General features: G+C 40.3%; 1 protein-coding gene across 6 annotated transcripts in view; it reads left to right on the top strand.

The window, feature by feature from the left end:
- TCAIM (T cell activation inhibitor, mitochondrial) overlaps nt 1-25,368 on the top strand; it is a 45,975-nt gene extending 20,607 nt beyond the window's left edge. For all 6 annotated transcript variants that reach the window (XM_014852479.3, XM_014852477.3, XM_014852476.3 and 3 more), the window contains 7 exons: nt 1,791-2,043; nt 11,382-11,504; nt 13,760-13,857; nt 14,138-14,229; nt 17,569-17,801; nt 18,390-18,521; nt 23,608-25,368. In XM_014852479.3, the coding sequence (XP_014707965.1) occupies nt 1,791-2,043; nt 11,382-11,504; nt 13,760-13,857; nt 14,138-14,229; nt 17,569-17,801; nt 18,390-18,521; nt 23,608-23,848 (1,172 nt within the window). In that variant the 3' untranslated portion in view covers nt 23,849-25,368. The remainder of the gene's footprint in view (nt 1-1,790; nt 2,044-11,381; nt 11,505-13,759; nt 13,858-14,137; nt 14,230-17,568; nt 17,802-18,389; nt 18,522-23,607) is intronic.
- The last annotated feature ends 359 nt before the right edge of the window (nt 25,369-25,727 follow it).

Here is a 25,727-nt window from a genome sequence, read left to right as displayed (position 1 = left end):
TAAATTTCAGCCAGGTAGGGAATCGCGAAAGATTTGAAAACAACTCTTATGTCCATCAGTTTTGGAAAGTTAAATAAAGTATGCTACATTCATTATATGGGCTAATATATGACTACTAAGAAGAATGAGGTTAATGTGTACATACAGTTATGGAAGGGTCACCAAGGTTAAGTAACAAAAGCAAGTTCAAAGTAATAGACCCAAAATGGTGACATTTATATATTAAAAACAAATAATCCAAACTGTGAGTGAGTTTTTCTGTAAACACATATACATAGCAGATATATGATATACTCACACACAAGCACATAGAAAAGGTCTAGAGCAGTGTTATCCAAGAGAACTTTGTGCGGTGATGCAAATGTTCTCCATGTGTACTGACTAATACAGCAAACACTAGCCCCGTGTAGCTATGGAGCACTTGAAATGTAGCTAGTATGACCAGGAACTAAATTTTTTATTTTATTTTATTTTAAATAGCCACATATGGCTAGCAGCTACCATATTAATATGTACCTAATTGTTAATAGTGGTTATGTCTAGTAAAGGCGTGAGGTTGTGCACCTGTTCATAGGAGACCTTTATTTTTAATATATATATATGTATGTATGTATGTATAATTTTACAATAAGGATATGCTTATATAATACTTGTATAATTTTCAAAACCAATTTAAAATATTTTTTCAAAAAAAGAAGGGTCAGCGTGTTGTAGTAATGGAGAAAATACTTGGCTTGATGTCAACTCAGATATCAGCCTTTGCTCCATTTTTCTTAACCCCCTTGAGCCTATGCTTCTTCACATTTGAAAAGAGAGATAATAATGTCACTGTTGGTGGGAGTGTTGGTTGAAAGGTTATATAAATTCAATTAGAGCCACACCTAACACCCAATAAAGGAGGGGGAAAATAGTGGATTTTCTATTGATGACTTTAAGAAGTTAGATTACTAACCTTAGCCCAGTGACTATGCAGTGTCAAAATCAGTTTGTGAAGCGCTAACTTTTAAACAATTAGAGAATTTTAAATCACTTCTGAAAATACTAGTTACTAGCTAATTGGGTGGGCAAATATGAGGACAGTCGCTTTCAGTCTCAGAGAAAATTCCAGATGGTTTCTGTGACTACTGAGACTAGATTGTCTGGTCCCTCTCCTCGTCTGAACTACTGTCACAGGGCAGCCTTCCCACCTACCAACCCTTCGTCTTAGTGCTAGAAGCTATCTTTGGTGGACGCTTGCTCATAGGAGAGCTTTTCCTTTTCTTAGATTGTAGAGACCAAATTTATGGGCAGCACTGAAAATATTCTGAATCCCCTTCTTGGGCTGGGGTGGGTTTGGTCACTGGTGCCAAACTAGAAAAGGGAGCTGACAATTGGAGGAATTCATGGAGGTAAAGATAGTGTGGTATACTGAGGCTGGCCCAGTGGTGTAATGGTTAAGTTCAGCAAGCTCCGCTTTAGCGGCCTGGGGTTCACAGGTTCGGATCCCAGGTGTGGACCTACACCACTCATCAAGCCCTGCTGTGGCAGTGTCCCACATACAAAATGGAGGAAGATGGACACAGATGTTAGCTCAGGGCCAATCTTCCTCACCAAAAAAAAAAACTGTGGTATAGTTTTGGAGAAGGGAAGTAGTTTTCCATTTACAGATGATTTGCCAACAGGATGAATTTTAATTGGTGATGGAATGTTTTAAAAGATTTTGATTCTATAAATGTTGTGTGAAAAATTGTTTTTAAAAGTAAAGCAAATAATTATCTATATTAATTGTTTGGGGAAATTATATTCTCTAGGATTTCGAGCAGTCAAATTTACTTTGCACACCAGAGATCTGCTAAGCACAGTGTTATATATTCTCAACTCCTGCAGTTTATCTAGTGAACATATCCAAAGCTTGAATACTACTGTGCATTCCCAGCCTCTCAAAGAGGCTAAAAGGATGCCTGACAGGCCTATCAGATGGGACAAGTCTTATTACTCCTTTACTGGATTCAAGGACCCTGATGAAGACCTCGAACAAGTCTCAAGAATGGAAACAACCTTAACGTATGTAAAAGTTTTTATTTACTAAACTTATTTATAGTTCGTGTTTAAAATTAAAGTCTAGTTTTCCTGGAAAGGTAATGCTATCCATATAGTTAATCTGATAACCATTATAAAAAAGATATTTCATGTTTTTTACTTAAAGTTGCCAGAATATTTCAATTGTGTTTGGGTTTTTTTGTCTTTTGATGCCAAACACATACAGGAGATTGTTTTGTTTTGTTTAAGTTTTTAAAATTCTGCTCCCCAAGTTACCCCTTGTATATGGAGAAAGGATATACCTAAGACTATTAAAAAAATTTTAAGCTTCTTCATGTGTTAAACATTTCCAATTTCTTCAGAGAGTTCAGTAATAATGTACTTTAGTGTAATAATCCGTACATAATAAAAATATGTGGAGACAGCATTTAAAAATATCATCTGGAACAGATTGAGAAAGAATAATTTTTGTTTTTTCAAAGATTTTATTTTTTTCCTTTTCTCCCCAAAGCCCCCCGGTACATAGTTGTATATTCTTCGTTGTGGGTCCTTCTAGTTGTGGCATGTGGGACGCTGCCTCAGCATGGTTTGATGAGCAGTGCCATGTCCATGCCCAGGATTGGAACCAACGAAACTGCAGAAACGCCGCCTGCAGCGGAGCGCACGAACTTAACCACTCAGCTATGGGGCCAGCCCCGAAAAAGAATAATTTTTAACTATAAAAGCCATTATAAAATATTTCTCTATCATTAGTCTTGTTTGTAAAATCAGCATTAACGTATTTTGAATAAGTCATTTTGGACTCTATGAAGACCAGCCGCATTCTGTTCCTATAGTTGTATCAAAAGAGACCATGGCTTACCAAACGGTTCTCCCTCATGACACGTGGTAACTTATCCTTCAGTATCCACTGGCAGAGCATTTGCTTTGTGGATCATCTACACTAACTCAGGGATTCCTCCCCTTGTCATCCAGCTGGATCCCAAATGAGGCTGAAGACGCAGGAAGGTAGCAGAGTCCAGTACAGAAAGGGAGACGAGGATATGTCTGCGGGCGTGTGTGCATGGCTGTGTGTATGTGTCTGTGGTGACGGTCTGTCTCTGATCCTTCTGCATGTGTAACTTACAGATAAATCACCTCCCCAAGTATGTCGATTTTAATTGTTTAGATTCTCTTCTGTAAACAAAACCGAGAGGAAAACATGGCTTTGGGAATGATCATTTAATGTTAGACCAGAAGTAATGAGACAGTAAGAAGTAGGGGTAAAAAAATGAAGAACAGTCATGGTGGGACAGAGTTTGATGAATTTAAAAATTGGTTTGGGGAAACAGAAGAGATGATTGAAGGTAAATTACACACAGAGGCTGCAGCGGGAGTTAAGAAAATTGCTTTGAGCATGAACTATGAGAGAGGTCTCAGCATTATACCCACTGGGATACAGCCCGTGAAACTTTGTTTGCACCCTTAAGGAGGCTATTGCTCTAAATATCTCACAGTGTGTCCAGGTGATCAAAAGGTTGGGAACGACTGGCCTAAAGCATACAGAAAAAAAGTGGGATTGGGTAAGTCAAGGCAAAAAAGCAACACTGAGAGTTGTTGGGCCTCGCCTCAAGCTAAGAGGCTTAAGAATAATGTATCCAGGGACTTGCGAGGAGCAGTTCGTCTGTGCTTCTGTGGAGTGTTTTGTAGGGCACAGTCTCAGTCTGGAGCTGCGTGTGCACCACAGTGAGAAGCTTGTCCCGAGGACCCAGAGCTCAGAGGTAGCCAGCTGGCAGATTACTGAAGACAGACTGAAGCTATGAAAAGCCAGTTCAACAAGATAGTTTGAAAGCTTTCGTATCTCGTATTTCCCTCACTTAACTCGGTTTCCCTATTCAGGCGTGTTCTCACAGGCCCCAAACCCCTTCAAACCGGTCTTGACCTTTTCCCAAACGGGGGTATTGCCCAATTTGAAGGAACCTCTGCTCAGGGTTTGTTTGTTGTTTTGTTTTACATTGGTTTTTTCCAGGAGCTCATATCATGAAAGCCAGAATGGTACCTGTATTAATTTATTGTTTGAATTATTCATTTTTTTAATTTTTTTTTTTGAGGAAGATTAGCTCTGAGCTAATCCTCCTCTTTTTGCTGAGGAAGACTGGCCCTCAGCTAACATCCATGCCCATCTTCCTCTACTTTATATGTGGGATGACTGCCACAGCATGGCTTCTGCCAAGCAGTGCCATGTCTGCACTCAGGATCCGAACCAGTGACCCCCGGCCCCCGAGAAGTGGAATGTGTGCACTTAACCACTGTGCCACTGGGCCAGCCCTCATTTTTTTAAATTTGTAATGATTTTACAAATAAGTATAAAATTGTTGAACCATTTGAAATCTTTCAAATTGTGTGAATGGAGCGACTGCCACCTAGTAAGGAGGTTTAGGGCACCTGTCACTCAGCCAGAATTTGTTACCTACCATGGTCATTCTAGCCATGTACGGTTTAAGTTTTTATTTTCATTCTTGTATTGTTTAATTCATCTTCATTATCGGTGTAGGTTATAGAATAGGAGTCGTAAGGAGCACATGCTGAATTATGTAATTCAGAAGGAGCGTAAAAATGATAATTCTGCAAGTTTACATCAGACTGATCTTCACCTGATTTATAAATTACATTCATCTGATCAAAATTTATTCTTGAAACCATGCTAAGGTATTTCTTAAAATTTCAGAATATAATGTTAAAAAGAGAAAATAACAATATTATTTAGTGCACACTTTTAATTTTTAAATAATTTTGTTTTTGCCATCCTGAGAAGTACAGGCTGAAATTGTCTCACCATTTTGAAATAAAACACAGAAATTGTGAAAATGAATCAGTTGAGTTTTTTAAAACACAACATAGAAGAATTATCAGGTCATAAAAGCTCCTTTTAATCTATTTTCATATTACATCTGGTAATTACATTTCAATCTACATGTTAGGGCACTATGTAATTTTGAATTTCTCAGCAAATTGTGCTTTATCTTATTTAAAATCACTTTACTATATACCATCTAAAATAATAAAATGTTTAATACCTAAGGAGTTTTTTAAAATTATATACTGTAATAAAAGGAATTTACCAGTCTAAAAAACTTAGGAAATGCTACTCTGTGTTGTAGATTTTAGTATTTCCATATTTTGGATATAATATTATAATAAAAATGTATATAGAGTTTGTGTTCGGAAGGAACCAACTGGATCCATTTGTACTCAATAGAATAAGCCCCTATATAATGTGTGTCCCACTAAAAAAACATGTCATTGAACTATAGAAAGATCATTAAAATGCTGTTGTGTTAGCTACTAAGATACCAGTGAATGTCAGACTTCCCATTTTCTCTATTAGAAGTTTGCTCAGGTAGGTATGTTTCACTTTCAGGGTCTAAGTTCTGAATCAAGCTTAGTGTCCACCAAATGCCACACTGGACAACTGTAGCATTGGAATTACTTCTGTAGGATGTTTGGGAATTCTATAGTCACGATCCAACTCATACCATGCATTTCTTTACTCTTCCCTGGTTTATAGGCTGAGTCACTGTTTTTCAAGTTCTAAGTCAGAACACACAATTTGGTGATTTGGGACTAGCAAAGTTGTTTTGCTTCACTGTGTTCCTTTTTTACATTTGTTAAATATATATTGTCATAAGTTTAAGTATTGTTTCTCCAAAATGTATTTTGAGCAACTTGTTTTAGTTATATATAAATAGACGTGTGTGTGTTTGTGTATGTGTATACTGGGTCACCATTTAAAATATTTCTTACCATGGGTTGCCATCAAAGAAGTTTGAAAAGCTATTGGTGTAAATGCTGTACTTTGTTCCATGCAGTTTGAGGCCTAGGAATTTGAGTGTTGTGCCAGTTTAGCTTTACTGCAATTTGGATCGTGGCTCTTCTTTTCATTCTCTTAAACCCATGAAAAACAGAACTTCTCTTGAGTTACTGAAATATTTTTATCTCAAAAACATCATGTCCCTAGGAACTAAACCATTGGAACTAAGAACTAAATAATTGTCTTCAATTTGCGGTCCAACCATGATATGCATGCGATTCTTTTTTATATACCACTTGCCTTTGGCTTCCTTTCGTTGTCAGATTTTTTTCTCTTTGCCTGGATCTTATAACAATACGTGTATTATATTTATTATTATAAAGGTAATAAAATCATTTTTGAACCAAGGCAAGGTCTAATAAACAAAGTAACCACCGTGAGATACCACTTCATACCCCAAGATGGTTATAATCAAAAAGAGAGTACCAAGTGTGGTCAGGGATGTAGGGAAAAATAAATGTCCACACAAAAACTTGTTCATAGCAGCATTATTCGTAGTAGCCAAAAAGTGGAAATAACCCAGATGTCCACCAGCTGATGAGTGGATAAACAAAATGTGGTGTAGTCGTACGATGGAGTAGTGTTTTGGCCGTAAAAACAAAGTGCTGCCCCCTGCTGCAGCGGCAGTGAGCTCTGAAACATGCTCAGCGAGGGAAGTCAGTCACAGTAGACCCCGTGCTGCGCGGTTCCGTTTATGTGAAATGTCTAGAATAGGCAATTCTGTAGAGACAGACAGCAAGAAGTGGTTGCTTAGGGCTGGAGGGGAGGATTGTAGTGACTGCTAATGGGTACATGATTTCTTATGAGGATGGTAAACGTGTCCTAAAATTGATTGTGGTGGTGGCTGCATAATTCTGTGAACATACTAAAAATTGATGAGTTGTATGTATATGTATTACATTTTAATAAAGCTTTTAGAAAAAGAACTATCACTATTTTTTAAAAAACGTATCAGTGATTACTAAGTAATGTTTACTTTAGATAATTTCATTTTTTATAGATTTTTATAAGAAATTTCAGCATAAGAGATTTGTTGACTAGTAAAAGTTAAAATAGGCTGATTTTCTTGATATTTTGCTGTAGAATAATTATAAGATGACTCTATTTACTTTATCTCAATAGTTGTTGAATGGATTTCTCCCCATTAATGAAGGGTTCAAATTTTATGAATGATTATGATTGTAAAATTAAGCTAAGAATATAAATGAATTTTATGGCAAATTCAAGCAATACTGATCCTTTTTAAATCCAATAGAGTATTCTCATTTAGAGAATAATTTAGAACTTTGTCTCTTAGACCTAGAGTGTGGATGGACAGGATAACTGTGTGCTTCCATATTGGACAAGAAGGTATTTTTTTCTCTTTGCCCTATAGTTTAATCTGCATAGTCAAATTTCATGTTGTCTAGTGATCTCACTGAAATGACATTTATATTAAAAATACGTTAGATAATAAAAGACTCATCTTTCCCTTATGCAGGTAATAGGGTAGTGGGGTAAATAAGACATGTACAGAAATAATTGTTATACGGTGATTGTGTCTCTCAAAAAGAGATACTGAAAAAGTACTATGGCCAATCACAGGACAGAAGTCAGGGAGAGAGTATGTCCAAAAGGTTTTAAAGTAAATATAGCTCTCAGCTTACTTCCAGTTTGTTTTCGTAGTTTTTATTTAGCAGGGGGAAAGATTATTCAAAGACACTTAATGAGAATTCACCTTGCCTCATTCTCCTAGGCTGTTAGAATAACTTCCTAAAGGATCTTTTACTTCTGGTTTCTCTTCCCTACAACCTAGACTTTATATTCCATCAACCTACATTCTCAATTTTACAAAGGGATTTTATCACGTCATTCCCCTGAATAACTCATGCATTATCCAGAGAAGCTTTTCCCAGATGGTCGCCTGCAAATCCCCAGGAATTTATGAAAGTTCATGGAGGTCGGTGAAGGAAAACAAGGGAATGCCAGTAATACACAAATTTTTAGGCATTTTTGAAAGATAGCAGGTGAGAGGAGAAATAAGCCAGCCAGAATGCCTGCTATCACCTCTGAAACTTATTTGTCCTTGAGGGTCCAGCCAATGCAATAAGAAAAAGAAAGGGGATATGTCATGTCACAAAGGCAGAGGTACACTTTTGTTCTTTATGATTGTCACCAAGAAAATCCAAGAGAATTTCAGGGTTCTTGGTTACCAGCGAAGGAGCCAACTCTATCTAACATAAAGAGAAAACAAATTACAAAGATAGCAATTATCGCGTGGTGTTTATAGGAAGATTGGAGAATATAATTGAGAAAATGGCCTAATAAGTGTGAGCTGAGAAGTGAGACTCACGTTTTGCTGTAGATGCTTTTGTGCTGAAGTCTTCTACAGAGAAGAATGAATCCATGTACCTATTAAAATTGTTTTAAAGAAAAGAACTATATGGACTGCTGATACTGAAAAAGTTAACGCAAAAAATAATTCTGAAAGTCTGTCTCATGATGACCTTCACCTGACCTCTTAGTTGCATTGATTTGATCAAAATTCTGAAACATCAAGCACCAAAATTATAAAATTCTTTTGTTGATTTTTTTTTTCCAGTTTGGTTTTTCACATACTCAAGAATAAAGATATTCACTATCCTTTTTTACCCCTCCAGAGAAGTGCTTGAAAATACTAGTCTGAAACTTATACTTTCTTTTTTATCTTTGATTTCTATTTTGACATTATTTCAGACTTACATAAAATTTGCAATAATACAAAGAATTATGTACCCTTCACACAGATTCCCCCAAATGTTAACCTTTCACCACATTTGCTTTATCATCTTCTCTATGTATGAACACATTTTTTTTTAACCATTTTAGAGTAAATTGCAGCCACAATATCCCTTTACCCCTGAGTACTTAGTTTGTATTTTCTGAAATACAGGGACCTTCTCTTGTGTAACTATAGGATAATTGTAAAAATCAGAAAATTAACATTTGATAACAATACTGTTAGCTAATCCCTAGACCTTATTTGAATTCAAACACTCATTTTCTGAGCACTGCCCTTTCCTAGGAAAGAAAATTGCAGGTCCTGAGTCGCGTTCAGTTAGCATGTCTCTTTACTCTCCTTTCATCTAGAATGGTTCCTCAGTGTTTCCTTTTCTTTCATTACCTTGATGTTACTTTGTAGACTGTCCCTCAATTTGAGTATATCTGATATTTCTTCATAATTAGAGTCAGGTTATTATATTTAGCAGGAATACCTCAGAAGTGATGTATTGTTTTCAGGATTATATAGGAGGCAAATGATGTTGATTTATCCCATTACTAGTGATATTAACTTGGACCATTTGATTAAGCTGACGTCTGCCACTTTTTTCCATAGTAAAAATACTATTTTTCCCTTCAATTAGTTTCTTTTGAGGAGACATTTAGGGCTATGTAAATATCCTTTTACTCGCCAAATTTTTACCCCCTGGCTCTAATATTCACTGGTGATTCTTGCCTGAATCACATATTACTGTGATGGTTGCCAGATTGAATTTTCTAATTTCATCATCCCCTCAAGCTGGCTTCTGTGTCCCCATCATTCTTTGAGAACTCTCCTACCTTCTGATTCATCAAGATGTTTCAGGCTCCTCTGGACTGTCCTACCCCACCACTTGATTCAGCCTTTTTGCCAAGAAGCTCTGGTTCTTTCTAGTAGGGAATGGTTTTAGCAAGCAAGATTGGGGTGCCACATATGCTCAGTAGCTGCTGAACCCCTCAGTGGCCAGAGCTTGGAAACAGCTGTCTTTATATCAGTCTATGTGCATATTAAAAGCCATGTTTAGAACCTTCGTTTTTATCTCAATATTTAGAAACAAAACACAAAAATTGTTAAACTAGACTGGGTCATTTCTATACACTAAATGTAAGAATTCCAAAAATTAGATCATAAATGTATAATCGTAAGATTATATCTTAATCTACATTTTAAGACATTTGGTCCCCAAACCAAACATGGTATGCCATTTAATGAGTCATTTGTCACTGAATCATGCTTTCTCTTATATGGTTTAAAGTAAATTGAATAACATGTATTACTTAGTAAATGAGGAAAATGTTGAAAAATTGTAATGCAATAGCTAATAGTGATGTAAAGTAAGGTATTTTTACTTATTTGCTTATTTATCACACTATGCAGAGATGACAGAATTTTTACCAATATTCTTAAAGGTGGAGTAGGAAGGATTATTAATACTATGCAAAGTTAGTGAATTAAAAAATGTTGAACACCTTTACCTAGAGGATAATGTCCCAATTCCTTATCCCAATGTGCAAAACCCCTTAAGGTCTGACCCCCTCCTCATTCCACCACCCCGCCTGTCCAGTCTCATCTCATGCCTCCCCTCCCTCTAGCATCATAGGATCTGGGCATATTGGTTCATCTTCTAGGTCCTTATACCCTAGCATGACTAACATGCACTTCCTTCTCACTAATCTGCCTGGAAAAATCTGACACATCTCTCATGTTTCAGCTTACATGTCACCTGTTTTACAGAACCTTCCAGGCAGAATTAATTCATTCTTCCTCTGTTCTCATAGAAGTTCATATATTCTATTCTAATTGCTTATCTCTATATTCCTTATTAAATGTGTCTTCCTTTACATCGCAAACTTATCTTCCTTATATCCCAATACAACACAGTATCAGGCATTCCAGATAAATATTTGGTAAATGCATAATGATTTGATTGGTTCCAAGATTATCAACTTGATAATTTTTAAAATGTCTGTTATGCCAGCACCTGTTAAATCATATTCTAGCTATGACAACCTCTTTTGTATATAAAAAAAGTTCAATTTTAATTACACCAAAAAATTAAAGGTACTTTCAAACCTGTCACTGTGTTTGCTACAACTTTCAGTCGGCTTTCCTAGATCTCCACCTACAGCAGTCCGTACGTGTGAGGGTGGAACTACTCCCTACCGCTGTACGAGCACATGAGCACATGATGCTGAGTACAGCTATTACGGTGAAAAAGCCGAACTCAAAAACGCAGCCAGTGGTACTGGTGACATTTAAAAGGCAATGCATCCTGACGAAGGGACTTTCAAGGTTACTCTGTGGATTCTAGCTTGGTAGACTCCCATTTCTTTCTTTTTTTTAATCTTGGTGGTTAGTACCCTGAACTCTCAATGCTTATTCCCTCGTCTGTCTAGCCAAGTCCCTCCATTGGTCAGACCTTAGCTGTCTAATCTTTACCACAAAGTTTCCAAGAACACCTCCTTGCAGGCTGGTCTGTTGGCTACCTTGGTGCTCGTTTACAACTGCGTCCTCTCCAGCTAACCAAATGCCCAGTTGAAGTCTCATCTCAACTACTTCTGTCTACACTCACTTCTCCCCTCATTTGTTTTGTACTTATAATTTGGTAAAGTTTGCCTGGAAACTCAGTTTAACATTGGGGCTGCTTTAAGAGAATGCATTTGTCTGTTAATAGTAGGAATGTTTGCATTGTAGTTAGTATTACAAAGTGTGTATCTCTTTTTTTCTTTCCAGATCCTGGTTAGATAACAATGGAAAAAGTGCTGTTAAAAAGCTGAAGAATAGTTTGCCGCTTAGAAAAGAACTAGATCGTTTAAAAGATGAACTGTCTCATCAGTTGCAGCTCTCAGATATCAGGTAATAAAGACAGAACCTAATTGAGAGATTAAAGTGAATATGTACTATCTACTGGTGAAGCTTCCCTTCAGTTAAATATTTGTATCTTTAATTATTCTGATAACTACATATTTTTCAGTTGTCTTTCTGTTACTTTCTATGAAAGGAATCAAATGTTCATGTATGTAAGAAAACTTTTATCAATTTCTTGTTTAAAATAGCAAAGTAAGGTTTAGATACTGACATTTTTAGCATAATAGTTGAACTTTTTTACATGACGAATTTGTAAGAAAAATGCCCTTTTCCGTATACACATAATGTATAAAAAACAATATTCCAATTCAAATGCCAATCAGATTGGTATTTGAGTTTAAAAAGAAAAAGGAAGAGAGAAAATGGATGTTGTGTTCTTAGTACTCTGTCACATAGCATGACTTTAGATAAGTTTTCATAAACCTGGAAATCGCAGTTAAATAAAGATACATGCTGAAGTTTATTATAAAAGTAGATTTAGCAGCTGTTAAAACTGTAAAGAAGGGAAAAGGAGGGGTCGTGTGATTGAGTCATGGGGCTCCCCGTTACAAGAACCCTGAAAGCTTGTCCCGCGCTCTCCTGCTTGCGCATTTCTGTGACTGTTCGCTGTAGCCTGTTGTGTTGTTTTCAACCCTCTCTGTCAGGACTATTTTCTTATATTGAACCAAATGTCTGAGTCCCATACTAGCACCTTGTTTCTGTGCTCACGGAGTACAGGTAGTGCTTATATGTTCTATTCTTGTGTATTCAAATCATAGTTTCCTAAGATAATTCACATTTCAGAGGAAGGTGTTTAGACTCGGAGCGTGTGGGACAATCGGCCTCGTGCTGATGGCTGCTCTTTCATCATGACATCAACACTTTCAGGCCGAGCTTCCATTATAGGGTTTCTTCCAATTCCATGGTCTAGTAACAGAGTTTTCTAAGTAAAAACCAAATAATAAGATCCTTTTCAAAAGTTTATAAAATAAGTAAATTCATGTACATAAAAATAACTTTTTTTGTATAAATTATTAAAACTGTGTCCAAGAGACTGGAATTAGGAAAATGAAAGAAGTTCTTAAACATAAAAACAATTAAGCATTATTTTACCATATAGTGGAGAAATTTCTCACCTTTAATTTTTACTATGATAAATATAAATAGATATAGCCCACATAAACAAAAGCTCTTTGGGGTTCTCCATTTTTATGAGTGCGCAGGGGTTCGGAGACCAAAGCGTTTGAGGACCATGGACGTGACGGCTTCTCCACCTACTGGAAGATTGACCACATCTCCAGCAAAGGCAAACATCGTGACTAATGACCTTGTTTCTAATTCTAAGTGCCTATATGAAAGACCATTTATTAATAAGACGAGCATTTAGTAGCTTTATCACAATGTTAATTCTTTGAAATTGTGTCTTAGTTTTTCAATTGTGGGTTAAAGGAAAAATTTTAAAAACTGATTTCATTTTATCAGAAATGACACTCATCAGAATCAGCGTTAGGATGAAGAAAAAAACCTCAGTTTTTTGAGAGCCTGTTTGAGTGCCTCACTCCTTCACATATGTTATCCCCTTTGGTTTATACCTCCTGAGCTGTAGGAAATGTCCCCACTTTGCATGTATGAAAGAGAAAGCTTAGGAAGGCTAGAAGCAACTTGTTCCAGGTCACAGAACTAGTAAATCACAGAATTAGAGCTCAGCGTGGGTTTTCTGATACCGCTTCTGACCAGTGCTCTTCACATTTACACAGCACTGCCTCTGTGATGTCACAGGAACATCGGCTCCATTTTGTCACTAAGATTTAATGTGCATTTATAAAATGAGCACATTACATGATGTCATAAAAACATTTTCTCTAAAATAAGATAAAAAGGATCTGATAAACCTACCTGGAATTCCTAATAAGAACTTAAATCTAAAACAAAATCATTATCATTGAACACTGTGGAAAAGAAAAAGATTCCTCTCAGAGTTTTCCTATTTCATTCTCTTATTTTAAAATAGGAACAACATAGTGCATTTGCTTGTTTTAGATGTTGGAAGCCCGAACACAACGGTCACATTTGTACTCTCTGGTGAACAGTTTGTTTTCTGTTTGTTTGCTTCATGGAAAATAAGCTAGTTTGGAAACATGTCGTGTGCCTCCTTGAGAAAAGAACTCATTGGCTTTCGCAGGAACTGAGCAGTTGGGGGTGAATGCGCGCCTCCTCCCTCAAGGATGCCGGTGTTAACGCGCCTGTGTGCTCTGTTGGACTAGGTGGCAGAGGAGCTGGGGCATTGCCCATCGCTGCAGCCAGCTGCATAGTTTAGGCCGCTTAGCACAGCAGAACTTGGAAACACTTAAAAATGCAAAAGGTAAACACTTTTCATTTTCTTTAAAATGTCTCTTAGCTGCAATACACATCTGTAATCTATAGAGGAAAACTAAGTGTTAAAAGTCTTTACAGATGTGACTTTATCAAGCTGAATTTTTAAATCTGTTTCTTTGAATAAAACTGCCGCATAAAATTAGCCTTTAAGCTTCTACTGATTTTAATCCTGAACTTATACACTAACTTTAAGTAATTATTTGCACAATGCTAAAAGAATGAAGCGTCTCTGGATAGTGACCGAAGGGTTTGTGTGTTATCATCAGGATGTACACTGGTGTTTACAGACCGTTCCGGGATGAGTGCAGGGGGCCATGTGATGCTGGGAACCGTGGATGTGCACCATCACTGGGCGAAGGTAAGGAGAGACTTAAAGCAAAAAATCTCTGCCTTGTCTCCCACATCCTTTGTTTCAAACTACGTGGTTATGTCAATGAACTAAAAAGAAATTAAGCGTAGTTTTAGCTGTTTTCAGCTCAGATGCTTAATATCATGTAGTTGAAATACTTAGAGGATTTTTATTTCATCCTGAGGAAGATTAGCTCTGAGCTAACATCTGTTGCCAATCTTCCTCTTTTTTTCCTTGAGGAAAACTGTCCCTGAGCTAACATCTGTGCCAGTCTTCCTCCACTTTATATGTGGGCACCACCACAGCAGGGCTGAGGAGTGATTTAGGTCCACGCTCAGGATCTAAACCCGCAAACCTGGGCTGCCAAAGCAGAGCACACCAAACGTAAGCACTATGCTTCAGGGCTGGCCCCCTGACGACTGATTTTTAAGTCAGTTTTTATTTGGAAATTTTATAGTCTTTTCTGAAGCATAGCCTAAAGGCCTGCAGTCTCTTGTTTTGTTTTTTACTGATTTCCTGTGGTATAATTGCATGCAATAAACTGCACATATTTAGTATGTGTAATTTGATGAGATTTGACATATGTAAATACCCATGAAATTATTAAGTCAGGATAGTGAACACATCCATCACCCACAAAAGTAAGTCACATCCTTTGAAAACCCTCTCTTCCATCCCACCACCCCCTCCCCAAGCAACCACTGGCCTGCTTTCTGTCACTATAGACTAGTTTATATTTCTTGAATTTTATATAAGTGGAGTCACAGAGTATGTACCTTTTTTTTTTTTTGGAGAGGGTTCTGATTTCTTTCACTTAGCATAATTGTTTTGAGATTCATCCATGCTGTTGTATGTATCAAGAATTTATTCCTTTTTATTGCCGCGTAGTAGTCCATCATATGGATAGACCACAGTTTGTTTATCCATTCACCTATTGATGGTCATTGGACTATGTCACTTTTTAGCTATTAGAAATAAAGTTGCTATGAACTTTTATCTACAAATGTTTGTATGGACACTTATTATCTTTTCTCTTGGGTAAATACCTAAAAGTGGAATGGTTGGATCATATGTTAAGTATTTAAACTCTTTAAGAAACTGCCAACACTTACTATGGTCATCATTTTCATTTTAGCTGTTATAATAGGTGTGTGGTACTATCTGATTGTGGGTTTAATTTGCATTTCTCTAATGATGAATGATGGTGAGCATCTTTTCATGTGCTTATTTGCCATCCATGTATCTTCTTTGGTGAAGTATCTGTTCAAATCTAATGCTTGCTAGAAAATATTTGCAAACCACATATCTGACAAAGTCTTTGTATCTAAATATATAAGGAACTCTCAAAATTCAACAGTAAAAAAAACCAGGCAATCCAAAAAGACATGACAGACATGTCACAGAAGAGCATATACAAATGACAAATAAGCACATAAAAAGATGTTCAACATGATTAGCCATAGGAAAATGCAAATTAAAACCACAATGAGATATCACCACACACCTATCAGAATGGCTAAAAATAAAAAATAATGACACCACCAAATGCTGGCAAGGATGCAGAAACCTGGATCACTTGTCCATTGCTGGTGGGAATGTCTGATAGTGCAGGCACTCTGGAAGAGAGTACGGCAGTGCAAACTAAACGTGCTTACCGTACGGCCCAGAAGCTGCACTCTTGAGCATTTAGACTAGAGAAATGAAAACTTATGTTCACACAAAAACTGTACACAAATGTTCGTAATACCCAAAAACTAGAGAAAAACCTGATGTCCTTCAGTGTGGGAATGGTTGAACTGTGGCGCATCCATACAATGGAATTCTATTCAGCAGTGAGAAGCATGGATACTGATACTGCGGCAGCATAGGCAGACCGCAAGGATAACATACTGTATGATTTCATTTAGATAACATTCTTAAAACGATGAAATTATAGAAGGAACCGATGGTGGTTGCCAGGGGTTGGGGAGTGGGGGAGCAGAGGTGTCCGTGGCTATAAAAGGTTAGCACGAGGGATCCTGGTGATGGAACTGATCTGTATCTTGACGGTGATCACATCACGGGAATCTAACACACGTGATAAAATTGCATACAATTTAATAGACACAATTGAGTGTAAAACTGATGAAATCTGAATAAGGGTAGTGGGTTGTATCAGTATCAATTTCCTGGTTGTGATATTATGCTGTAGTTTTGCAAGATGTTACCACTGGAGAAACTGGGTAAAAGATGTATGAATCTACAGTTACCTCAAAATAAAAAGTTTTTAAAATGTAGTTTCCATTTATACATGAATGACCCATTGAGAGAAAAATTGAAAAAGTAGGTAGTGAAATTACTTTTCACAAAGTGTTATAAGTATATTACAAATAATTTGTACAATTTTTCTACCGCCATTGCTTTTATTATAGCGGAGTTGTGGCTGCCTTTCGACTCCTCTGAAAGCTGTGTGCCGGCAGCTCTCTGTGAAAACTCTGAGTCCTCAGTGGAGCTCACAGGGCCTTCCCTGGCCTCGGCCCGCCTGCGTCTGCAGCCTCCCCTCTCCGCTCCCCCACGGGCAGACACACGCCAGCCTCACCAGACTGCTTGCTTTTGAACATGCTGTCGCTGTTCATGCTGCTGCATGTGCACACGTTCTGTTGTCTTCCCCTGGAACATTCCCATGTGCATCTAACCTTTTCTGAATCCTGTTTATCTTTTTAGAGAGATCACAGTAGACCTCTTTAGAAACCTTTGTTTGAACTTCCCCTCTGTATCCGTTCACCGGGACATGGCACTAGTACCCTGAAATCTGGTTTTTGTCTTGTTTCCTTGCACCCTGACTGTGAGCTCCTGGCAAACAGGGACAAACTCTTATAATCTGTGTACTCCAAGTGTCCACTTTAGTGCTTAAGTACATGGTAGGCACTCAGTAATGTTTATTGCATTTAATTGAATTTAGTTGCATTAAAGTAAATTCTAAAGAAATAGACTTGGAGTTGAGATACATATACTTTATTTCTAAAACTCTTTTTTATTATACCATTTAATCATTCTACACTAATTTAAGATTGTTACCTGAATATGTAAATATTAGTACTTAGGACTTATTTTTATTTGGAACATAATTCTTTTTTTCTGTGATCTCTTCAATTCCTATCTAAAAATCCCTAAGATTTACAGTGCTTTGTTTTGAATATTCATATTTCCAACATTACATTATCTTTTTCTTATTGTTTACTTGAACTTTCCTTCTAGGAAAATAATTTTCTTGTTAAAACTTCTCAATACCATTTATTGAAGTCCTAAAATTGGGCTATTAAAGTAACATAAAACTAAATATTTCTTTCCCTTTTTTTAATACTGTAGCTTTTTGAAAGACTGCCGAGTTATTTTGACCTTCAGAGGAGGCTGGTGCTCTTAGAAGACCAAATAAGCCATCTTCTAGGGGGCATCCGAGTGGTTTATCTCGAAGAATTACAGCCAGCGTTGACGCTTGAAGAGTACTACTCTCTTCTTGACGTCTTCTATAACAGACTGTTGAAAAATAGAATACTTTTTCACCCTCAAAGTCTGCGTGGTTTACAAATGATCCTTAACAGGTAAATATCTGAAACAAAAATATCTCAATTCATTCAGTTGGATGGGTTGTGAAAGCGGATTACGTTGTTTTGTATTTCAGTTTGTGATTCTTAGGAATTAAAGAAAAATACGTCACTACTTCTGTTAGTAACACTCTTTTACACATTAGAAAAACCGACATGAGGGGATTGAAGGATTGAATCTCTAGAATTCTGTAAATATATTGCCACTTACACGGCAAAGTCAATTATAGGATTAAACTAATGTTGAACCAATAGCCAACATTTTTGGAGCACATTACCCTTTTCCAGGCACTGGGCTTGGGGCTTTAAGCGCATTATCTCTTTTGCTTCCACAACCTCACCATGAAGTTGGTCGCTAGCCCCATTTTACAGACGAAGTTCTTAGAGCTGGGAAGTGTGGGGTCATCCTGATTAAGTGTATCTCTTTGGGGACAGCAAAACTTTAAGTCAATTGTGCTATATTTTTAAGGTGGATTTTCTTGATGAATTCCTTTTCTGTTAATCAGACTAATAAAATATTTTAGGGGGGTGGAGCAGGGGATGAAAGGATCGGTGACTTTTCCTTTTATGTGTGTTTCATTACAGTGACAGATATGCTCCAAGCTTGCATGAACTCGGGCATTTTAACATCCCAACCCTCTGTGATCCAGCAAACCTCCAGTGGTTTATTCTCACCAAAGCCCAACAGGCAAGAGAGAACATGAAGAGAAAAGAAGAGTGAGTACTGCTAGCCCTCTGTAATGTCTTAGCAGTCAGTCTAACCTTTAAAAGTTCAGGTATTCAGAACTCGTAGATGTGGGACATTAAAACTGTATTAAACTTAGGAAACCAACTGATTTGTGGATATTCCATAGGTATATACTCCCCACCTTGTTCTGCCAGGGATTGGATGTGGCTGTTGTCTAGGCAGAATAACCTAAATGACATCACCACCATGTACTTCCATTTGAGGAGCAGGGCTGATTAATATAAAAGTCAACTCAGGAGCAGAATGACAGATAAGAATACCAGAAAGAAATTCTCCAGATGGAAAAGGGTGGCAACAAGGAGGAAAATCAGTTACACTTGATTAACAGGAATCTTCATTGTTTAAAATTTTGGAAACTACTCTTATAAAGCAAACTCCATCTGCGTTTTTATTAAATTGAGAAGAAATTTTAAAGTAAAAAATTGTTTTAGTTCATAAGTGCTGCTGTCTCTATACTGTTTGTATCTTTGAAGGAATCACACAATAGCCAACAGTTTCCTAGGTTGTAGGCAGTAACATGCTGCTTGATAATATTTTATGTATCTACTGTGAAGAAAGGGGAGAGTATTACATTCAAAAGAGTTTGTTTTCCTAAAGCTATTGCCTAAGGAGGTTTGGTTACCAAGGGTTTATTCATTCGTTCATTCATTTAGCCGTCATTTGCTATGACTGTTGTGTGCCCGAAGCTATGACAGGTGCCACTGATAGAGAGCTGAAGGCCTGCCCCCTGCCCTCCTGGAATGTGTTTCTAGCAGGAGAGGTGAGTGCTATAAATATGTCAGTGGTAGCTGGACCACAGAGTGGAGTTGAACGGGAAGAGCCAAAGCCAACGCTCTGGGAAGGAACAGGAGCATGGAAGGGAAGGCAGTGGCCGAAGAGCAGGAAGGAGGCCAAGGAGAATGAGGGGGCACGTGGCTAGGAAGGAGCACAAGGACTGGAGCCTGGTGGGTGGGCGATCGCCGAGATTGTTCAGCAGTGCACTGGAAGGCACCACGTTACTGTCTCCTGCCTCGCTGCCTGGGCACTCGTCGGTCCCTACCAACTGCTTGTTTAAATAGCCGAGGATAGGAATAGAGAGAGAGAAAGGGCAGCAGCCATGAGAGTGGTCCTTTAACAACATAATGGGATCACTTTATGTACACAGTAGGTGAAGGGGGTGCATCTCTTTGTTTTGCTTGTGGAATTGATGACCACTCTGTTGACCAGATCCTATCTCATGAATATCCCACCTTTGGTCTGGTTGGTAGCCTTTGTGTTTGTGATGTTCCTTTTCTAAATTGTCAGCCCTGCAGCCTTTCATTTTTGGGGCTGATGGGTTTGTCTGCTACACCAAGCGGCTTCTTTCTCTGTCTTCTGTAGGGCCACTTGATGCTTTGAAGTATTGCCACTAGATTTCGAGGAAGGAAAATAAAAAGAAATAACCCTTGAGCTGTCTTTCTTCCTCTCCTGACTTCCTCACACCCCACCTCCAGTGCACCAAGACCTCAGCTCCACCTTCTCAGTCTGCCCCGAAGCCCACCGCTTCTCCTTTCCTTCACTGCCGCCCCTGGTCCAAGCCTCAGCCATTTGGGGATCACCTCTCTGGTCTCCAGGTTCCCACTCTGATCCCCCTCCCCAGTTGATTCCCCTCAGAGCAGCCAGAACCCCAGTCGGAGCGCTGCCCCGCATGCCGGTCCTGCTGCTCCCCTGGGACCCCCCCTCGCCCGTCCTGCTCCGGCCGGTGGCCTGTTCCTTCCTCCAGCGAACTCTTCCCCTGTACCCCGGAGCGCATCTCCCGGACAGCCTCCCTCGGCACTCAGTTGCACCTTCTCCTGGGTGCCCCAGAGCCCACTCCGGATCAGAGCAGCCCCCGCGGCGTCCTCGCCCGCTGCCCGGCCAGCCTTCTCCCCTCTGGCGACAGGCCCCCTCCTGTCCACTGGCTGCCCCCAGACGGAATGTAGGCTTCGTGTTTTGTCTGGTTTGTTCCCTCCACTGCCAGGCTCGGTGCCTGGCACACAGGAGCCTCAGTACATACTCCCTGACTTGCACGTGTCCCCGGAGCCCTCATCCCTGTGCTCGTCCCCAGGGAGAGGAGGACATTCGCCACTGGGCCCTGCGGGCTGTCTTCCCGTAGTGGGCGCCGCTGGCCCCCCACCACCCTCTATGGCCAGAGTGTCCTCCCCTCCACTGTCCCCCTCCCTCTGCCCTGGCCTCCCTACCCTGCCACGGTCACCTTCATTCTGATCACGGGGTGGCTCACGTGACCTTCTTTCCTTAGATGAAGCACCTTCTGACAGTGGCTTTCAGTCACTTTTTATCTGCGTATCTCTTTATAAAGTGGATTCTTAGGTGGAAACTCAACTTATAAAAAAGGTGAAAGCTCACAGGTGCTGTCGAAGAGGAAGGCAATGAGAGGCCACCCACGCCACGGGGCCACTGTGCCGTCTGAGCTCCCTCCGGACCCCGCGTGCCCTTCCAGAGGCCGTGACTCGTACCCCCGCCTCTTGACGTGGCCTGGCTGCCAGTAGAAAGTGTGCCCCCTGCAGAGCCCCCTCCTCTGGAGGCAGCGAGAGCCTGCTCTCAGCTCTCAGGAGGCCGCGAGTGGCCTGGGTAACCCGGGCCTAGGGGCAAACAGGCTGGCCTCGCTCCACCACGTGTGCGAACGCCCCAGCCCTACCCTCCCACCCGCACCGCGCTGCGTGTTTCAGAATCGCTTAGAATTGGAAACGACAGAAATGCAGAATAATAGCAGAACGGTTAAATAATTTCAATACTTACGTACAGTGGAAACAGACATTTAAAAGCATGTTCAAGGGGCCTGCCCCCTGGCACAGCAGTTGAGTGCACACGTTGTGCTTCAGCGGCCCAGGTTGGGATCCCGGGTACAGACATAGCACTGCTTGGCAAGCCATGCTGTGGTAGGCATCCCATGTATAAAGTAGAGGAAGATGAGCATGCATGTTAGCTCAGGGCCAGTCTTCCTCAGCAAAAGGAATGTTCAACTAATCTTGACTGAATCCTTAGGTGCCTCGCAGGACCTGTAAAAGTCACTAGCAGGATACAGTGCAAACAGAGTCCCTTGTGGAGCTCACACTCGGATGTCAAAGACACAGTGTTCAACTTTGTGTTAAAAAAATATAGACATAATTTTTGTCAAAGGAGAGAAGGGTCATTTCCCCCTAGGAAATGTCTGGCCTATTTCTTAGCAGTTGAAGGAAAGGAACAGAACTTCCCATAGCCACACCCACCATCTCATGGTATCTTGTTTGTACTGTGCCTCCCTTTTTCTTCTTTTTTTTTTTTTTTGACGTATGAATATAAAAAAGCAAAGAAATTATAAAGAAAGGCAAAAAAACAATTTTTTCACTTTTTTTTTTTTTTTTTTTTTTTTTTTGCTGAGGAAGATTAGCCCTGAGCTAACATCCATACCAGTCTTCCTCCACTTTGTATGTGGGTCCCTGCCACAGCATGGCTGACAAGTGGTGGGTTTGGATTCTGTGCCCAGAATCCAAACCCGCAAACCTGGGCCACCAAAGCAGAGAGCACTGAACTTAACCACTATGCCACGATGCTGGCCCCTGAAAACATGTTTTAAGTTAGTCTGCTGTGGACTACAGAGGCATCCAAGGAGGGAAAGGCTGTTCCACGCCGTCTTTCTTTTGGATGGGACAGCCCTGGATTGAGCCTTAGCAGAGGCTGCCTCCTCGGGACTCGAGGCTCCCCCAAGACTGCACCCAGAAGACTGCTGTGCTCTCATGATTGCAAAGGTTGTGGGCCCGGGGAACATGGGAACCCAGGAATGAGACTGGAGGCTTCTCTGAGCAGGAATGGGAATGCATGGCCCTTTCCAGAGATTCGTGTAACATGTGTCAGTGGAGAGCAGTGTTGCAACTCGGCACGCAGCAAGGCTTTTCATTTCTAAGCTGGATTGGTAATATCTTGTTTTGGTTTTTTTGAGCAACTGAAAAAAGCCCTTTACAGAAAGCGTTTGTCAACCCCTGCTATCAGTTCCTGTCCAATCCTGGGGAGAGTAGACGCAGGCCCACCTGGAGGGTACTGAGAGCCTGTCAGTCCTCACTGCCGTCCGCCTGCTTGAATCTCTAGGCAACGCTGTCTAGAGGGAGTGACCTTACAGACAAAACGGACTACATATGTATATATATGAGCAGGGGGACTCAGGACTTCCAGGCCACTGCTGCTCACTGCCGACCGGCACAGTGAACAGTTCTGTTTTTAAGTATTTTTCTAGCTTATGGCTATTTTGTGGTACTTACTCTTTTCCTCTATGGGGAGCTTGAGTGGGTAGGAAAGAGAAGGTATTTGGGTGTTTCTAACCAGTGCTGTACTTCAGTTAGACTAGCTCCAGGACCCTCACCGTGCGGGTGGCTTCACTCCCTGCTCACGTGGCCTTCCTGTGAGGTCAGAGGCCTGTGAGGACAGGAGGCCGAGTCCTCCCTCCCACCCACAATTTGGGGGATAGAGTCTGTTTACTGAAACCTCAGAGCCACGACGTTGCCACCTGAGGGTGGAAGTAGTGTAGACGCTGATTCTGCGCTGAGCTGCTGACTTGTAGCCTCTACTCGAGCCCCTGATGGGCCTGAGAGACGGTGGAGCCTCAGCGAGGGGAGGCAGCTGGGTGTCGGGGAGGAGCGCGAAGACGACCCTCCTCCTCGGGGCCTGCCCTCCTGCCGATCTCCAGAAGTCACTGCCCCCGGGTCACACCCACAGTGGCTCCTCGAGCTGGGGCTTCACACCCTTGGCTTTCTGCCTCCTTCAGTCAGCAGCGGCTGCTGGCGAGGCGGGCTAGGAGCATTTTAAACTTTGCATTAATTGTTTGTGCTCCATCACTGCTGAGAAGGTTTAACAGATACTGTTAGAGACATGGGAAGTAACAGGTACTGCCCTGTAACCGCTGGCGTGGCTTCCAAGCGTGTACTTTTGCCTCTGTGCGTACTGTTTCTATCGTTGTGAGTAGAAAGTTATAGCCCCAACATATAAAATTATAGTTACATTTTATTATGTTCCTTTGTTTGGTTATGGTTTATGGCAATGTTATTTTTATTTTCAATATAACAGGTTAAAGGTTATTGAAAATGAATTGATACAGGCTTCAACGAAGAAATTTTCTCTGGAAAAGTTTTATAAGGAGCCCAGTGTTTCTAGTATACAGATGGTGGATTGTTGTAAGAGACTTCTAGAGCAATCACTGCCTTATCTACAAGGGCTGCACCTCTGCGTGTCACATTTTTACTCCGTTATGCAAGATGGGGACCTTTGTATTCCTTGGAATTGGAAGAATGGAGAAGCCGTCAAGTAACAGAAATCTGTATTTTTTTAAAGAGATAAGAAAGAAACTGTTAAATTAAACTTATTTAAATTCACAATTTGATATAACAGTATTATTTATATATTACAAGAACAAAGTTTCTAACTGCTGCTTTAAAAGTACACATTTTGTAAAACATTAATTTCTGCTAGGAAACTTATTTTAAAAAGGTTTTATCTCCCAGTCTTACGGTGTTTCTCATCTGATGGGCAAGACTAGGTGGAAAGATGTCAGAATGAAAGGACGTTTTGTGGCGGTGTGTGAGTGAGGGCTTCTGCAGAGTGAGCTACTCTGTGTGAGCGAGCGTTGCTCAGCGTGCACGGGCGCGCTCAGTGTGGCTCTGAAGGACGGAACTCGCCGTGTGACAGGCAGCTCTATGGTGACGTCTCGTGTATCAATACACAGATTTTGCAGCCAGTATGAACAGGTGATGTCCAAAGCAGATGATTGATGGGAAGCAAAAATTAGATAACCAAATTTCGCCTCAGAGAGAGAATAGGAGGCAAAAAAGCAATGGAATGAGTACGCGGCACTGATGCCGTCATAGCCGTCTGACACCAGCTTGTCAAAACGTCTTCAGTGCCAGGGAGTTTATCTTTAAATCAACCCATAAGTTTTGCTACCCATTAAAATACTGCGACTGGCTGGTAGCATGAAACCAATGGGCAGTGTTTTTTAATCATTTAACAAGGTAACTCATTTGGTTTTGTGGACAAACACTATCCAGGAAAATCCTTGCTTGTGTCCCAAAGAACTCCCGCGAGTGGGGTCAAGTGTAAAATGGTTCAGACAATTCAGGATTTGTCACCGCTCTCAACCCAGGTCTTCGTGTCCCTGCCAGTGTTTGCAACCCTGGTTACAGCCCCTCTGAGCCGCCCTCGTCCATAGTGTGGGGTCTCCCTGAAGCCGCAGCCCAGCCCGGCCCCAAGGGGCACGGTGTGCCCGCCCTGTAGACACAGGGCTTCTGTCTCACAGACATTTCCTTTAGGATAATATTTTTAACCAGACCCACAGCCTCTTTGGCTTGTTTCTCAAGAGGATGAGGTGAATCCTAGTTTGGGACTCCATTTTTGTGGCTCTTACTGCTAAAGAAATGAGAAGGATTTTTCCACAGTGCACTGGAAAGGAATGAGATGTCGAAAACCATTCTGGAAGCATGTTGTAAATTCATCTCAAACATTGGTTATTCAAACTCTTTAAATTCAAGTGTGTGTTTAAAAGAAATATTGATTGTAATTATTATGGTTTCTGCATATCATCCCTTTTAACTTATGCCTAACAGCTGGACCTAAATTTTTCTTTCTAATGTAATGTTGTTGCCTATAAAGATTTTCCAGCCAAATGATGGGTGTGAAAAATTCCTTAAAGGTTATGTAAGAAAATGTATTGGAAAAATAGGTTTGGATTATGCCGTTTCTAAAATGAACTAACATAGAATCCTCAGTAATATATTTTGAATTAGACTTTGTCTCAGAACTAATTGTTACAGAATAAATAATACATTAATCAGATCATTGTTTTTCTTCTTATTCAGTTATCAGTAGTTTTACAACTATTGCAACGTAATAGGAAACTACGAGAAATTGGTGACCTGTAGGCATTGTGACTTCCTCTCCCAATCTGGCATTACAGGGAAAATTGTGTCCCCCCACTGAGAACTGGCACAGGATCAGGCCCCTCTAACTACAAAGCTTTGGTCAGAAACGGCCTCCAAAGGGACCTGAGCCCCAGACCCAGGCAGAGCTCTCCCGAGGGAGAACCAGGCCCTGAGCTCGCTGGGGGGCTACGCGTCTCTGCCCAGGCTGTCGGGTCAGGGAGGCCTCTGTCTAAAGACACGTCTGTCCACAGGACAGGTCTCGGCAGGCCCTAC

The sequence above is a fragment of the Equus asinus genome, chromosome 21 (genome assembly GCF_041296235.1).
Source record: "Equus asinus isolate D_3611 breed Donkey chromosome 21, EquAss-T2T_v2, whole genome shotgun sequence".
Lineage (NCBI taxonomy): Eukaryota > Metazoa > Chordata > Mammalia > Perissodactyla > Equidae > Equus > Equus asinus.
This window is presented reverse-complemented; position numbering and strand designations above follow the sequence as displayed.